Below are 17,605 nucleotides of genomic sequence, written 5' to 3'. Positions count from 1 at the left end.
CATGTACTATCTTGGTTACTCAAAGTTTCAACTACTGGTACGGAAAACTCTATGACCAAACGAATGAGACAAGAATTTTTTTTAAACTAAGAATGCTTTCTGAAATCGTGTCTGTTTTACAGTAACAACTGACCTGCATCCTAGTGAAAATGTGCATGCATTGGGCTAGCCATCCATCATTTTTTTTCTATGCTGATTAGCTTCATTAGGTTGGTAAGTGAGGTGAAGCCTATACAGCTTATGCGAGGGGGGGGGGGCACACTGGTTTGGTTGCAAGATAATTGCAGGACACATAAAGATGAACAACCACTGATACTCAAATTCACACCCTAGGGGAATTTGGAGTCTTCACTTAACCCAGTGCTTGTCAATTATTTTCTCTTATGCTCCCTGAAGTCACAGGCACCCCCCAATATCGCACTACGCACCCCTAAGGGGGCCCGCCCCACTATTTGAGAAAGACTGACTTAACCCAATATACCAACATTTAAGAATATGGTAGGAAGCTCAAGTACCCGGAGAACTTACAATATGCATATTCCACACAGGAATGCAAGACTGATTCAAACTCCAAATCTCTAAACTGTGGCCAGACGTGCTAACAACTCATTCACCATGCTGTCCATGTGCTGAGCTGTTAAAGACATAATTCATTTTGTCGGGGTTGTGGCCTGTATGTTATAAGCAAGCTCAAGTCATTTTTTATTAGCAGTTTGGCAAGTATCATTTCTCAAGTAAAATGAAGGTGCAATAGTCAATGAGCTATAACATACCATAAATACTGTTCTTCATTTGTTTTCTTAAACGGAGATTTGCAAACAAGAATAAACAAACATGAGTTATGAGGTGTCAAATCACTCATTGCAGGCACACGTTCGCTGCCTTGTAATAAAAGAAAACTTTTAACAGACATTAGTGTTATAGTAGCATTCTATGAATAATTTTATTTGCTTGCGTAACAAGGTGGCTATGTGGCCAGCAGAATACACCGTCATCTGACTTCAACTTCACTCATTAGCCAACATGTTAATGAAGGAAACTAGACAAATACAAATAAACTAAAAAATAAAAACAATATTATTTATAACCACTAAGTTGCTGCTGGGTGTATTATACTACAAGACTGGCTTTAACTGCAATACCATCCAGAATGTAGAATTGTTGGATGGGCATATATATGTACATGGTGTGCTGGATTCACTCATTGTTGAGGTCTCGCGTAGACCAATCAACAGCCTCTGACCAGTTTTGACAGTCTTTATGAAGTCAAAAAATACAATTACAAGCAATAATACTTTGATGTACATTTGTGTGGCCAACACCAGCGAGCGAAAGCAACACTTTTGTCTTCAGTGTTGCTGATTGACATGCATGCTATAATTATCGAATTTTCAGACCCCTCTAGTGACTATTTTGCAAAAAAATGCAACAATGCCAAGGATGGTCTTCATGTTGGCGAAATTCCTCCATGGTGGAGAGATGAGAACCAGAGGCTTTACCTTGAAAATAATTTGGGGGCAGCGTAGTGCAGCGACTTGTGGAGGAACTGTGAGATTGATGTGCTAACCATTGTTTTGCCATGCTGCCCCTGCCCGACTCAATTGGAAAAGAAAATGTTTTTGACAGGCGGAAAAAAAAATTGTGATAATGTGGCTGCACAAGTGTGATGTGGTTTAACTCCAAATAAAGTTCAGATTTCACTTGTCATAAAAGGAAACTTGCACTCGTGAAAAGTGCACAACTGCCACTCTGTGGACAATAAAATCGTTGGTAGGTTGGTGACACCAGCAAGACTAGCACAGAAACTGAGCATATACGTACAATACGGTGAATAGTATATAAAACTAACAGACAAATCAGGACTATTATGATGGGCATCTCTTCTGCCTCTGACACCAGTATGACGTCACAGTGTTCAACCTAAATGTGGGCATTCTAAAATCTGCTAAATACCATCAGAAAATTAGTCCAAAATTCGACTGAGTCTGTTTCGGCAGGATTCTATTCCGAACTAAAAAAAAAAAGGCACCAATGTTAGGCTCATTAGAGGGCCATTTTAAATGAATACATTAAATTAATATGAAATACAATCGAGGTTAGCAGGTTCGTATGACCCTCCCCAAACAATAATTTTTTTTCACATGACCCCTTTGGAAAAGCAATTGCCTAACCTCGGTTGAGCAAAAGAAACCTGTGAATATAATTTACTCTGAACATATGTTAAAGGGTCATAATTAGTCTTATTTTTTTAATACATATTTACATATCTACAAAATAGGACACACGCACACATGCACGCACGCACACACGCACGCACACACGCACGCACGCACGCACGCACACACACACACACACACACACACACACACACACACACACACACACACACACACACACACACAACTGTTTGTGCACCCCTTCACAATTGCTTGCAACAATGCATGACTGTGGTTTGGTTCTTTTTGCGGTGTGATACGCACAATACATACATAACATATGCAACACAGTGAAAACCAAATTTTCTTTCATTGATTGATTCATTTTTTTTCAAATTACTTTTACTGATTAGGGTCAGGGAGAGCAAGAGCCTGTTGCTGTTGACTTAGGCAAGCGGCAAGGTACTTTGATAGGCACTTAATCGCAGGGAACAGGTTGTATAGGCGGACAGCCATTCATACTTACATTGAGAATTATTATGAACAATTTTAGAATCTTGAAAAGACCTACCATGTATACCATCATTAATTGTGTGGGAGATCAGAAGTACCCAAACAAGCGGGGGGAGATAAGCAGTCTTCACACAAGAGGGCTTGTGCGGACGCTCTAACCAAGGTCCCTAAGTTTTGTCTAGTGAAATAAAATTAATTAAAATGCACTGGTTGCAACCACATAAATGAAAATGTGAATGCGGTTGAATCTTTTTTTTTTTGTGCCCCCCCCACTTGTACTTCAATTCACTCCCCTCATCTTATCTGTCCTATTATTTTTTTTTCTTCTGTCTGTCCCTGCTTCCCCTCTCTTCTCCTCCCCCACCCGTTCTTCCTTTCACTGCCTGTTATCTCCAACATGCAGTTGACTGCTTCTGTCCTCTGGGTGTCAGCACTTGCCTTATCCTCCATTCAACCATAGAGCTTTATGTGAACTAACCACCCCTATTCTGTCAGCATTTTATTTCCAAGTATTTTTTCACTCCACACTCTGTCATTTTAGTCTTTTCTCTTTCCCGGTAGCTCATGCATAGACATCAAAACACACTCAAAAATCAATAAATGTCGAGCAATTGTACAGAAGGCCTCTGTCGTGTGTGTGCATGTGTGTTTGTGTGTGTGTGTGTGTGTGTGTGTGTGTCTGTGTGTGTGCATGTGTGTGTGTGTGCCTGTGTGTGCTTCTGTGCGTGTAAGTGGACATGAATACGTGTGTCCGTTGGTGGAGGCAGCAGTTTGGTGGCAGATTATTGATTTCAAAGCTGGTTAAAATTTGAGCTGTAACATGAAATAATCGGTTCACTCATAGCACTGCTCTAAATGGTAGCAGAAGATGGATGTCAAGAAATTGAATAATACAGTAGAAATCATAAAAACATGATGCTATGCTATATTGAACAACAAATATAACAACAGACATCAGATGTTGTCCCAGGTAATTAACCCAGGCATGTTAGCATGCTCTAAAGTTATCCATCCATTTTCTGAACCACTTCTGTGAACGAGGGTCGCGGGCATGCTGGAGCCTTTCCCAGCTGACTTAGGGCAGTAGGCGGGGTACACCATGTGCTTATTGCCAGCCTATTGCAGGGGTATAAAGATATATGTATTTTTAAATAGAATATCCTGTATATTGTGACTTTGTGATATATAACTCAACATTTAAAGTCCTCAATTGTTTTTTTACTTTTGACACTTTCCCTGATAATGTTGGGTGAGTGGAAAACAGAATGAAAGTTAAATTACTACAGCAAAATGTAATGTTAATAATAGAATAAATAAAAAGAATAGAATCAAGCTGCCTTGATGATTTCTAACCCCTGCTTCCACTCTTTCCCTTGTCCTACCTTCTTAGGTAAAGACCTGCGTATTTCTCGCAGTCAGTCACTTCGTTCAGCGGACAATCGTAAGCAGCTTGATGATGGACAGAAGCCCAACAATGGACCGCAAAACCCTCAGACAGGTAAGAGCTTTTATTTGGGGTGTCTTGGAGCAAAACATTATCCCCCCCCACCCCGTCCCAAGAAGTGCATCAATCTTTGTGCATCTTTTTCACTCTGAATCTCTTCTTGCATGCCTCAATGTGTGCGATTCAGAACTATGTACTGTATGTGTTTTGCACTAGACATAATATACATTGGGGTGTGAGTTGAATTTCCTAGTAAGTATGATAAACTCAGAATACGGTAGTCTAAATCAGACCATGTTGCTCTCGCTCTTTGCTGTTGATAACTGCCTGTTCATGTGTGTGTATATATACATATATAACTTGGCCTAAGGAGGAAAAAGACACACTTTTTAGGCCAGCCATCAGGTTGTAAAAATATGTTTATGCTTTATTTATTTTCTCATTGAAACACGTGACCAAGTGCACTCTAGTAGCGAGGGTAAAAGGAAAAATAATTAATTTAATCAATTCCTCTCTCGTCTCCCTGCTCTCTACCTGTGAATATCAAGATTCTTCCTCCGTCATCAGCATTGTCTGTGCAGCCATAGCCACTGATGTTGACTTGCATATTCTAAGCCAGAAGAGCTAATTTCCCAATAAATTATAAATGGAAAGAATAAACAGTTTCGGCCCCATGCCCACACGTGTACACATTTGAATGCAAATGATTGGTTGATCCCTATTGACATACTAAACTAGACACTCTTAGCAGTTTGCAGTTTATTGTTTTGAAAGGGGTCACTCTGAGGTTTGCAACGGAATTGGACATTCTGATATGTCGCTCAGGAAAATTTGCACGTTACAGGGGGCTGCTGTTTTGTACAATGGCAAGAAACCACCCTTCATCACACACGCCCTTCAGAGACTAGATCCTGCATGCTAATTAGTTATGGCCCTCTCCTTTCCTCCTCCTCTTTTTTCTACTTCCCCATTCTTCCCCGCCCTTCCTCCTCAGTAGACTCAACCTCAGGTGAGGAGTGGTCAGCATGGAGTGTGTGTTCTGCTACATGTGGGGAGGGCTGGCAGAGTCGCACTCGTTTCTGTGTCTTCTCCTCGTACAGTACCCAATGTAGTGGGCCACTGCAAGAGCAGAGAACTTGCAATCCTGCTATTTGTCCAGGTAAGTTCCCCTTCCCTGTCCGTCGAGCTAATTCCCTGCACTTGCCAAGCCCTCTCCTTGATGCTTTCTTGTCATTCGAGTATACCCAGACTGTTACTCAGGAGACTATATGCCCTCAATGTAAATAATTTGGGGCCTTAAGCGACAGAAAAAGTCCTTCAATAGCAAACATTGGATCGCAATTTATGATCATGGAAAAAGTTACCATGTATTTGATAATATTAATGTGGCTGTTGTTGTATGTAAATCATACTGTAGCTTCTCTATTTGCAGTAGCCGGCGTGTGGGATGAATGGTCACCATGGAGTTTATGTTCATCAACATGTGGCAGAGGTTTAAGATCCCGAACACGAACATGCACCCCTCCCCAGTTTGGAGGAGATCCGTGTGAGGGTCCAGAGAAACAGACTAAGTTCTGTAATATAGCTCTTTGTCCAGGTGAGAAACACAATGCTTCTGTCATTTCTCAATCTGATGAATCAAAACATTCTCGAGTGAATGTTGCTAAGTGTCAGAAAGCTAAAATATCAAAGAATGGCTATGAAGTAAACTATGTGGCACGGTGCCACCAAAACTTACTGAAACACATTTTGTAAAATATTTTTATGCTTTGCAAATGTCAATTCTCAGTGGATGGAGTGTGGAATGAGTGGTCAAGTTGGAGTTCCTGCTCATCTTCCTGCGCTAATGGGACCATGCAACGGACAAGAGAGTGTAACGGTCCCTCATTTGGAGGTTCTGAATGCAGAGGAGAGTGGCTGGAAACCATTGACTGCTTCCTTGGGGAATGTCCTGGTAGGGGAGAGACCACGATTAAGACCATGCATGTCCTTATATGTTGTACTCCTCTGTGTGTGTTCCAGTTTTTTTGCTAAGGTTTTAACATTGCAAATATCCTTTCAGTCGATGGCAGGTGGCAGCCATGGTCTTTGTGGTCAGGGTGTTCCAAGACTTGTGGTGGGGGTAGCCAGCAGAGAAACAGAATTTGTTATGGACCCTTTTTTGAAGGGCAGTCTTGCCCTGGAGAACGAGAAGAGGTTCAACACTGCAATGAAAAACGATGCCCAGGTAAGTAAAATCTATCTGTGTGATGCTTTTGCAGTTGAATAACATTTGAGAAATGTGAAAACCTAAAATATTTAACCCTATGTTAAAGAAACGATGTCAAATGTTTCAGAACAGGGTATCATTCATTAGTATCCAAACTTTTCACTGGTAATGTGTATGTTTTTGTGATGGAATTCTATCAACAACTTGATTCATATTTTGGTGTCATTAGAACCACATGAAATATGCATCGAGGACAACTACTCCAACGTTGTTTGGAAGATGACTCCTGCTGGCGATACAGCAGCAGTGCGATGTCCTCCCAACGCAATGGGTTAGCGTCAGCCGTCGAGACACATATTTCCAAATACATGATGGCATTCTAAAACAATAGTTACTTCTACCTAATTACAGGGTTGATTTTGCGTCGATGCATCCTTGACGAGGAGGGTATTGCATACTGGGAGAACCCAACCTATATGAAGTGTATTTCCAATGACTATCGCAGCATACAGACTTTGGTGAGTTTCATATTTGCATTGTATATTTTGAAAACAGCTGAAGCTATAAGAGTTTCCATTATGCGCAAACAGCTCTGCCTACAAATGATGTCCATACTCTCCTGTGAGTAAGTCAAATTTTAATTATACTTTAGTTTAATTTATGGTAAATAAACTGCACTTATACTATATAGCGCTTCTTCCACATCTTCCAAAGCGCTTTACAATGCCTCATATTCACCCATTCACACACACATTCATACACTAATGGGAGGCTGCTGCCATGTAAGGCCACGAGCTTAGAATTGAGTGGCAAACACTCCTACTGAGCCTATAAACCTAAAACATTTATCCTTGTCATAAAAATTACACCAACGAGTCTTATTTGAAATCAAAGTATTTCTCCATTACATTTCGGTCCAAGTACATACTTATTGAATGCCGAGTAAACACAAAATATTCCCTTTCCATGTGTTTCCTTTTAGAAAATATAAAATATTTTACACTCTCAATCCACCAAATTGTGGGATTGTAAGAAGCACCATCATTATAATGATTGATTGTGAAAAATAGCCACGTTTTTTTCAGTATCAATTTTTTTATTTTATTATCATATTTGTGTTTGTGTATTTGTGATTGTTTTAGCAGGCAGGAATATGATCTCAGTGTTTTTGGGTATGATATAAGACAGAGATTTCGCTCTATGTTCTGGCATAAACACAACACTGCCCGCTGCTCGGAAATCTCATTTCACTTATCGTGTTTCCTTCCATCACTTTGACATTTTTTTGTAAATGCACAGTGTAAAAATAATTATCATTAAAAATAATAATAAATATGACATGTTTGCCCTCACACAATGAAACTCTTCATTCAACATTTGTTATTCCCGCTGATCAATTGTCGCCATTGGACTCATGGGTAATTGGAGGCTATCTGAGGTAATGCGGGCAAGAGGCAGTATATTGGTCTCCGACACATAAAGTACAAAAAAAACAAGCTACACTTACATTTACACCAATGGGCAATCAGTATGGGTAATTAAGTTTTTGAGGCCTTGGACCTAATTAAGTATGTGTAATCAGCTCTGCTGGTCCATTGTTGGAAGTGGACTATAGCCTCTTTGGCTGCTCGCCGATTTGATGGGGGAGTGCAGAGCTTGGGCAGGCAGGGACCCAAGTCAGGGTTTTGGCACATGCTCTGGTCAAGAACCTTTTCTAAGACTTGAGTTGAAGCAAAATAGGCTAGGAAAAACTGCACAAGTTTATTCAGCTGGCTCTTGAGGCTTGACTCAAAATCAGGAGTCTGGCGAGGTTGAGTACAATGAGTTAGAAATCTCCACAGAAAGAAACAAATTTCCTAAGGCAAACATGACTATTTATACACTTTAAGACACAAGGTGTCGCCCAGTATGGCCATTGGGCTGCCAGTTTTTATTTATTTTTTTGCTTAGTGGACATTTTTATAATAGTGTCATGGCAAGGCTAATAAGGGTGACAATATGTGATGTCATATTCGCTGTCTCATTGATTTACCTGTTTGCTGAGTACCCACTTCTTAAAAGCGTCCAAGCCCCCCCACACACACATACACATTATACACACACAAATTGCAACTGTGTTACACCTACAGTACAGTACTGATTATATTCAATTGAAATTTGGCCTTCGTCTAGCTAACTGACTAAACTAACCCACTTTTAATATGGTCAGACAATATTCATCGAATAGGAGTTTTAAAACAAAAGGCTTGCGTTATAATGGGACAAAACATTCTCTGTATCTATTTTTTTCTTTTGCAAAATAAAAGTGATCAGTATAGATGGAGAACAGCTAGGGTGCTACCCTGAATCTAAGCTGTGACACTAAGCACGTTTAAAAAAAAATAAAAATGGGTGAAATAAAATTTTCAAAGCAACAAACTTAAGTTTGGCGAATTGACTACACATTCCAAGTTTACTTATGAAAGTAAAATAATAATCTGGGAGTAATAATTACATTTTGTTTATATACTTCTAACAAAAAGTGTCTTTTTGTCAGACTCGAGATCATTTATCCAAAGCACAACGAGGCCTTATGGGTGATGGAGTCTCTGAAGTGATGACAAAACTGAGGGTGACTTCCAGTGATGGCACCAGCTACAGTGGTGATCTGCAGGCCATCCTGGATGTGCTGAAGAACATGACCGAGATCTTCAGAAGGGCATACTACAGTCCCAGCAGCGCTGACATGAGGGTGATTATTTTTTAATGTTTTGTTTTGTTTTAGCTTTTCTTCACTTACATGTTACAAAGAATACATTCAATATAGTTCCATTCAACAAGATTTTGTCAAAATCAACTTTAGCTCAACACTAACCGTAACTGGGTTTCTCAAATTGTAAATACACATTAATATGAATTTACCCCGGGTGATCAATAACGTATCTATCTATCTAGAACAATCAAATTTTAATGAGTGGGCTAACATCAAGGCCAGGTTTAGGGCCAAAGTGATCGAAAAGATCTTAATAACTGTTTGCTTCAGCCTGATTTTACTAAAACTGACATCTTATGATGTTTTACTATACATAGTACGTATATTTGTTTTTAAATTGAATATCAATCTGGACCTGTGTCAAACATATTAACTACTAACATTTTTAAATTGATCAATTACCGATTTGTCAAATATTTTCAAAAATTCTGAAACATTTTTCTGTGTTTCAGAACTTTGTTCAGTCAGTCAGTAATCTACTAATGGAAGAAAATCGAGTCCGATGGGAGGAGGTGCAACTGGTAATTGTTATCTTTTTGATATTGCCTAGAGTACACTAGAAAAAAAAAAGTCACTTGATGTGTGTTTTACATATCAAGGTGTAAGTTGAATTTCCGTTAGGAGATCATAAGTATAAACAGTTCCATTTGAACATTTTATTTGGAATATAAAAACCATTTTATTGTATTTTACATTGTCTCACAGCTGGGCCCAAACGTCAAAGAACTTTTCCGCCTGATTGAGGACTTTGTGGATGTCATTGGTCTGAGAATGAAAGACTTTCAAGACATGTATGAAGTCACTGATAACATAGGTAAGCCTTGACAGATATTTATTTTCATTGTCATTCTGGTTCTGAATCATTTTGGGCTTGGCTGTTGGCCTATACCTGTTGCAAATAGATTAGATAGTTACGCTCAAATTTATTCATACCCCTTACAACATACAAGTCAGAGCATCATACTCAGCCACCACCTCTGGAGCAGTGCAACCCACGATATGCTTGGCGGAGCGTTTACTTAACAGAATCCCTAACACTGTAATCCGCATGGAGCGGACAGAGTTCGGAAAGACTTGAGTAACCAAGCGGCATACTATGATTTATTTTTCGAAATACACTGCATCCCCTTAGCAAATAGTACGTTAACTACTGCCATGCTTCGATCTGCAGAAACATTTTTACAATCACTGCCAGACAGACAGAACAAACCATTGTTTGCAGCTTTCCAACACCCCCATTCATACATTCTTTATTGGTCTGTTGTTTCAAACTGAACATCTTAATCCAGGGAATTCCAAGGTTATGTGTTAAGGTTGTCATCTTTGTTACAGTTTTAAGCATCCACAAGCGTCCAATGCTGAGTAACGCAGACATCAGCTTCCCAATGAAAGGCTGGAGGGGCATGGTGGATTGGGCCCGCAACACAGAAGATAGAGTCATCATCCCTAAACACATCCTTCTAACAGGCAAGCCAGGTTGAGTGCTGCACACACACTATACCGGCTATGTGTAGGGTAATTGATTACTTGATTAGTAATGGAGGTACAGTTCTACTAAGATAATTATTGCAAATATAATAATTTTGTTATTGGCTGCACCTCAGAAAGCATACGGGCCTCTACAGGGGCAAAAAATGAAAGACAAAAAGAAAGAAATAGGTCAGTTAAGGGCGAAACAAAAGCATAGTGAAAAGTAAGCTGTATCAATATCGATAGCCATAGGCTTAGTTTACAGGCATAACACAAGAAACATGCACTTGTTAAGAGGTCTGTTTCTGTCCCCTGCAGTTTCCCCCCCTGTTTAAAAACAATGTAACAATAATAAACAGACACGACAAGCACCAGGCTTGGCTGGCCAAATTACGCCGCTTAGAAAATGTCACATTGACGTTGGATGATCAATTTCTCCTGCCAAGACAGCAATGCACTGTGCAATGAGTCTCACACAAACAGAATAGTGTGCATGTGTGAACGCAATGCCACCTCCTCCTGAGAGAAGCAAATTTCAATATCTTACAACATTCCCTGCAGTCACAAGTCTGCTGTGACCGGAAAACAGGTGCATTAACAGAAGACAGTGACAGAGACAGCTCAGGGACGTTTGTAACGAGAAGTTGTAGCTCGAAGCAGTGAGTTCATGAACACACATCTGTGTCTGTAAAATTTATGGCAATGACCTCTTTGTATTTAAATGCCTCTAGTCCAGTGCTTCTCAAAATTTCTATCACTATACTACCTCAGTTTTTAATGAAGGTCAAAATTGAAATAAAGTCAAGTCAAATAGATTGTCTAGCTCAAAAAACAACAGAAATTGTCAATGTACTCACATGACGGACCGGAAGCCTGCTTCTCAAAGATTAATGAAAATAAATTGAACCTCACTTATACCTGGCAGTGAGGAAAGAAATCCAGTGTTTACTGTTGCATGTGCGCCCTCACGATGTCCATGAAGTAGCAACTTGCTTGTAATAATAGAAATACTGTATTAAAATGAAATGGCGTATTTTCCAGACTATAAACCGCTACTTTTTGCACAAATTTTAAACCCTGTGGTTTATAGTCCAGTGCGGCTTATCTATGTATTTTTCATGATTTTGACTTTATGACTTTTATAGGGCAATGCTCAGTGTGACTCATATGGAGATGACGTTACAAATTTAAATTCGCTAGTATTTCCAGACAGACCACAACTGGTTAACTGCTAATGGGATTATGTTTGGGAGCATCTGGGGACAATGACCAGACTGAGTGAGATGCTAAAAATGTTAGGACATCGGCCAGCTTGTCAGCACAAAGTTTTAGCGCTTGTCCTACAACGTTGTCTGGGTCCTCTGCTTCCTGGAGTTGACCCTGTTTAAAATCATCTATGTGGTCACACAGATTGATGGTTATAGCTGGCGGGGATGAAAGTGGAGAGAGGTATTCATCCACATAGGTCCATTTTGCTGCTGACAGTGGCATCTGTGCCATGGAGGTAACTGCTTCAGCCTTCACTGATATTCTTGTGCTCACCCTGGGAGGCAGCTGTCTTGAAAATATCCCAGCCTATATGCCTGAAACTATCCAACAGAGCTGAGGTTGCGCCTTCAGTCTGGAGCCGGATGTTTTTAATCACAGACCTGTTGGGCTTTTAGTGGCTTGTGTGTTGGTATTAACAAATAAGGTGGTCTGAATGACCTTGGTGGTGTGGGGCATGTTTGTCTTTGTGATGTTTGTACAAAGTAGTCGCCTTGTATTCTCTCTCCTGATTTTTAGTCCACATAAAGTTTGAACTTGGAAGATCTTTCTTTCCCCACCAACTGGTCGTGATAAACCAGAATATGACATACCCGACAAAAATAAATAAATAAATAAAAATAAGAAGTGAAGTGAGTGTAAAAGCCAAGATCAGGCAGGCTGAGTCACAGCTTGTCATGAAGTCCAATGTGGCCAGTTCCTAAATGAAGCTGATCTTCACTGACTGCTCCTACAGTGTGACTATTTTTCGCCTTCTATTAGACAACCCCGATTTATGGAAATATTGTGCATTTTACAGCGCAACAAAGTCAAACTAAAAATTAAGCATGCAGAGCACTACTCAAACAAACCAACCTCATTTTGAAGAAATTATTTGAGTCACTGATTTATGTTACCTCCAGGCAAGTTTTTCTTTGGACACAGACAATCTGGTTTATATGCGTTTCAGATACGCCGGACTAAATTTAGATGAATAGGAAACATAATACATAATCTCCTTTACACACAAAATGCACGACTCACTTGATTCACCCCGGATGCCCACGAAAGCTCAGCTGTTGCCTCGGAGCTACATTCTCCGCCTGCAGCTTGGCATACCATGAAGCTGCCATGTAGCGTCGTAGTGGAGAGGAGCTGGATGTTTTCAGATGGCTCAGCAGATGGGAGTTGTTTTTCACCCTTGAAACATCAGCGGGAAATAAGTGTTCTTCTTGCCTGAGGTCTCTGTACCTGTGCCACATTTGAGCCTTCCCTTCTGTCTGTCTGTCTGTCTGTCAGGGGTAGAAAGTTCACAAAATCCTCAGTTAAACAAGTATCTTGGTTTTGTGCTCCTGGTTGTCCGTTTGACATGCGCTCGCTCACTCTTAGAAAATTCTGTCATATCTTGTATATTTAGATTAAAACTGAAAATATGGTAATCAAATGATATTTTGATCTATTTGTGCAAGTGACATATAGTAATGATGGGAAAAACACAAATACTCTTCATTTGGACAAAAGGTCCAATCAACCTGTGCAGCCAGTTGTTACCACTCATACTTACTTTACAATGGCTCTCTGTAAATATATCAGCTTTGTGTTCAGTTTTACACACCCAGATTTTCACCCTGAGTACTTTTGTGGCTAAACCGAGACAAGGTCATTATTTCAATGTAAATACTTTTTGTGATGTTTTTGGTGGGTGGTTGTAAAATAGGTGTTTTGGAACCAGAAAAACTGGAGAACGTTGATCTAATCATTACTCTCCTTTAGAAAAAGTCAAGTCACTACCCAATATGATAAATTTATTTATTCATTTATTATCTACCCGATGAGACATAGATGAGCTTAGCTCATATATAAAGTAACATCTTCTGTCATTAGTCATGGACACAGTTCTCAAACTTTTGTCTTTATAAACACCAACACAGTGGCTTTGAAATGAAGATGTACTCAATTTAAGATGCTGATCTTGACAAAGTTTTTATGACAATCAAAACACCTTCATCATGAACATTGCGATTTCCAGTGTTTTACGCTGACGGTATATACAAACTGTGGCGGCCTACTATTATCGACTTTTCAGCCTGTGAGTTTTTCAGCTTTATTTTGACTTTTGGAATCATTTTTGACTTTCGGAATATATTTAAAGTAATCTTGGCAACATACCTGATAAGAATGTGTCCAAGGGATTCTATCAAAAGCAAGTAGGCAACATTTATAGTTGACTAGTGTAGGCCACCTACATTCTAGAGCTGGAGGAAATTGAAGTGGCATGGATGACCTCCATTTTCCTTAAACAAAGGCCACAGGGTCAAACAATGACTGTAATATTGAGATTCTAAATTGTGACCCTGACTGATTTTTTTTCTTTCCTTATCTCTCTGTTTCTCAGATTCAGATGACTCCTCGACGTTTGTAACAGGTATCATTCTGTACAGAAACTTGGGAAGTGTTCTGAATTTGCAGAGGTAAGACCATCGAATGAAAGTCTATGTCAAAGTTGTGTTGGACTCATTATTTTATAATAGATTACATTTTGTAGTTCTCCCACTATGGTTGGGCGGTATTCAAATATGACACAGTTTTACAGTTATACCATCACTCATTTCTTCGCACGTCTGTCTACTATAGGCCGTACTCGTAGCCCAAATCCACGATCAAGGTCCATCTACCTTTTAACTAAGTTTGAAAGGGTTACTAATTACACTTTTGCTGAAAAACACATCATAGTAGTCCCCAAAAATGAAACATCAAAGTTGATCAAAGTAGTAAATAGTCAATGACATGCACTTTTGCAGTGCTTTTTCATATATGTGCAGCAGTTCCATTGATGTCTATCCAATAAATAAACTGATTTGTAAAAAGAAAAAGCGCACGCGGTGACAATTCCATCTCCATCTGCCAATGGTTTAAGTCATTGTGTTTGCATACGTCATGTTGAAGTACTTTTTAGTTGTAGAACGTATTCGGATCTTGTAGAAGCATACAGAATTGTGAAAATTAAACGTTGAATCTCATCAGTCCTCCCATGTTTGTTTGCAGTCTTTGAACTGCTTTCATCTCGCTCAGCTCCTCTTCACACTGCCATTTCATTTCATTCTTATCTTCTTTCATTTTTTTGCATTTGATTTGCCCCTCCAGCTAAATGAGATGAGTTTGAGGCAAGAGACTAGATGACATGAAAGATTAAAGTGACTGATTGTGTTTTGGACTGGTGAAAGGGTGATTGTGCTTTAAGCATACACTGATGATGTGAGGAATCAAAAAGGGGAGCAAGATTTCAACGTGTTGGCCGTTCGGAATCGTTCGGCATACAACCCCCATTAGCATTTCATTTCCTTGTGATTGTCTCTTTCCTCATGATTGATAGATCCTATGAAAAATAGGAATCACGAATGGGGAGGAGGCTGGACAATAAAATGGCATGAAATGCTATGAAACTATTGGGAAACAATCTGCCACGCTTCACATGTTAGGAACAAAAAAAAATCAAGAAATTGGATTGCTTTACTTGGAACATAAACTCATATACAAGCATACTAAGAGCTGTATTAAATTATGTCTTATACAATAAAAAATAATTGTGTTTGTTGTTTGTTGTGGTTACGTAGCAGCACAGTATTATATGGAGTACAGTGGTTTGTATTTTGGTTAGCTAATTTAGCGACATGAGAGGGGCAAACTCTAAAAGCTCAAAATTATTGAGGTCAGTTCCACACAAACGACAACCGTGAGACATGTAATGGAGCATACAGTGTTTAGCCTGCGGTGTTTTTTTTTTTTTTTTTTTTTTTTTTTTTAATTTGGCTTGGTGCACAAATGGTTGGCGCCCTCAAATTCTGCTAAGCATCAATGAACATGCAAAACTATAACGTTGCAGAGTAGGTTTTTTTTCTGACCTCATGGTTTCCTCACGATACCTGTGAATTCTTAATTTAAATTTTCAACAGACATTCAAAGTCCAAGAGATCATTTTTTGTCTGACTGGAATTATCTTCATTTATATACAATCATTATTAAATAATTATTAAATATACGGCCGACTCCATCCTCTGCAAGGTGAGCTCTTGCAGTTTGCATGCCAATGTTGTGCACAGACCCCTAGCGTGTCTATTTCTGTTTCTACAATGTCAAGTCAGCATGTGCTTCGTCCATCCTGATTTTAATGCAAGGGATACCACCACAATTACCTGGTAAAATTCTTCGTTTCCTCTCACGATGACCCATGTCCCAAGTGTAACTGTAAAGCCTGGTAAAATACCAAATGAAAGAAAACTATAAAAAACAACAACCTCTGGCTCGTACTTGCGACCACACTAAATGCCAAACTTGCACTGGAAACAAAAATAAGGCCCACTGTGCCACCAGCAACAAATCTGTGTTTTGTAAAATGATGTGATTGCCACAGTGACATTCCTTTTTCTTTTCTTCCTCTTTTCTCCCTGTAGAAATGGCACAGTACTCAACTCCAAGATTGTATCAGTCACCATAAAACCCACTCCTGCTTCCCTTTCTGCTCCAGTTACAGTAGAATTCTCTCACTTGTTCAACGTGAGTAACAAATCAGTGTTTCAGAGCAAGCCAACACAGCAGTCAATGCCTTCTTATATCAATTTCACAACTGTTCCATTTAACAGGGCACCATCAACCAGACATGTATATCCTGGGATGAGAATGAGAGGTAAGATAAGTTTTAATATTTATCCAAATTAGCTTTTAGCCTATATACTTTATTGTGCTTGTACAATAATGAGCATTTGCTCATAAAGACTCCATTGTATTCTGGAGAGGCGGCACTTCATCACCAAGTCTTCTAGTTTCACTTTGTCAAGTAATGTTGCGGATCCATGAGGACACATTGCCAAATTAAAATACCTCTGCCTGCAAGTCAACTCTTTTGCCAAACAGTCAGTTAAAGAAGGAGGACCTGGATCTTTTACGTCTCTTTTAAGAGATGACCAGAGATCTTCTGTCAGAATGATTTAAATCGGAACAGCCAAAATATTAATCCAGCTTTAGTTAAAATGATTTCAATCAATTTGAGGTAACATTGCAGGGTTCTAGACTACCTTGTTTTCTCTTGGAGCATAGTGGCCCCTAACTCGAAATTTTAAGACTTTTAATTAGAGCTACCAAGTAAATATTCACATTTCCGCAGATGTTTCTTTTACTACCGATTAAGACATTAATGGTTAGTGCAGACTTTGGGCTCAATATTTATATCTTGCGGAAAAACTGTTGCATCCTGAATTTTGTGCCGATGCAAGCCTTGATGCTCTTCTTTGGGAATTTGGTACATCTTTCTGCCCCATGCTGGGAGATGCGGTGTACCAAGAGTCTTTCCTCTGACACGCCTGGCGCACCTGCTAATTTGGTGGCTAAAATTAGACTAAACCTAATGCCTCCTGGAACCACATTTATATAGATGCAGGTAGTTTAAAGTGATTTAGATGAATTTGATGGCGGTGCAAACAGGCTGGCTCTGAGCTCTGCGGACTGTATATTGGATGTTATCATATTTCATCCATAAACATCACAATAAGGTGTATCAATCCACCTGAATCATAGAAGAAATACCTCCGTGAGGTAAATATAACTAAAAATAACTTATCCTAACAGAAGTTGTTTTTTTTGTCATGACCGTTTCCTCCTAGAACATTAAGTTCATTGGGGAGAGATTGAACAGAAGTCCTCAGTTACTCAATCGCTTCCTACAATAATTAAGTTGCTAGATGTTTTTATCTGGATTAGATAAATTCCCAACATATTAGCATCACAAATGTTAACAATTTGTCCATCTGGACCCGCTATTA

The 17,605-nt window shown here is 39.3% G+C and overlaps 1 protein-coding gene and 1 long non-coding RNA gene across 7 annotated transcripts in view; one reads left to right on the top strand and one right to left on the bottom strand.

Moving 5' to 3' along the window:
- Positions 1–17,605, top strand: part of adgrb1a (adhesion G protein-coupled receptor B1a) — a 79,473-nt gene that overhangs the window by 26,305 nt on the left and 35,563 nt on the right. For 3 of the 6 annotated variants that reach the window (XM_037273584.1, XM_037273586.1, XM_037273581.1), the window contains exons 3-16: positions 4,060–4,167; positions 5,108–5,272; positions 5,546–5,710; positions 5,903–6,067; positions 6,176–6,340; positions 6,552–6,653; positions 6,734–6,840; positions 8,859–9,053; positions 9,527–9,595; positions 9,780–9,888; positions 10,407–10,550; positions 14,185–14,260; positions 16,241–16,343; positions 16,430–16,473. In XM_037273584.1, coding sequence (XP_037129479.1) covers positions 4,060–4,167; positions 5,108–5,272; positions 5,546–5,710; positions 5,903–6,067; positions 6,176–6,340; positions 6,552–6,653; positions 6,734–6,840; positions 8,859–9,053; positions 9,527–9,595; positions 9,780–9,888; positions 10,407–10,550; positions 14,185–14,260; positions 16,241–16,343; positions 16,430–16,473 — 1,717 coding nt within the window. The remainder of the gene's footprint in view (positions 1–4,059; positions 4,168–5,107; positions 5,273–5,545; positions 5,711–5,902; positions 6,068–6,175; positions 6,341–6,551; positions 6,654–6,733; positions 6,841–8,858; positions 9,054–9,526; positions 9,596–9,779; positions 9,889–10,406; positions 10,551–14,184; positions 14,261–16,240; positions 16,344–16,429; positions 16,474–17,605) is intronic. The other 3 variants (XM_037273582.1, XM_037273583.1, XM_037273585.1) reach the window with 3 other exon arrangements.
- Positions 6,136–13,078, bottom strand: LOC119135746. The gene is made up of 2 exons (XR_005100609.1): positions 12,834–13,078; positions 6,136–6,317 (listed from the first exon to the last, which is right to left on the bottom strand). It is a non-coding gene; the product is annotated as an uncharacterized LOC119135746 (long non-coding RNA).

Source organism: Syngnathus acus, chromosome 16, assembly GCF_901709675.1.
Source record: "Syngnathus acus chromosome 16, fSynAcu1.2, whole genome shotgun sequence".
Taxonomy (NCBI): Eukaryota; Metazoa; Chordata; class Actinopteri; order Syngnathiformes; family Syngnathidae; genus Syngnathus; species Syngnathus acus.
Note: the sequence above shows the minus strand (reverse complement) of the source record. Positions and strands in the feature narration are given on the sequence as shown.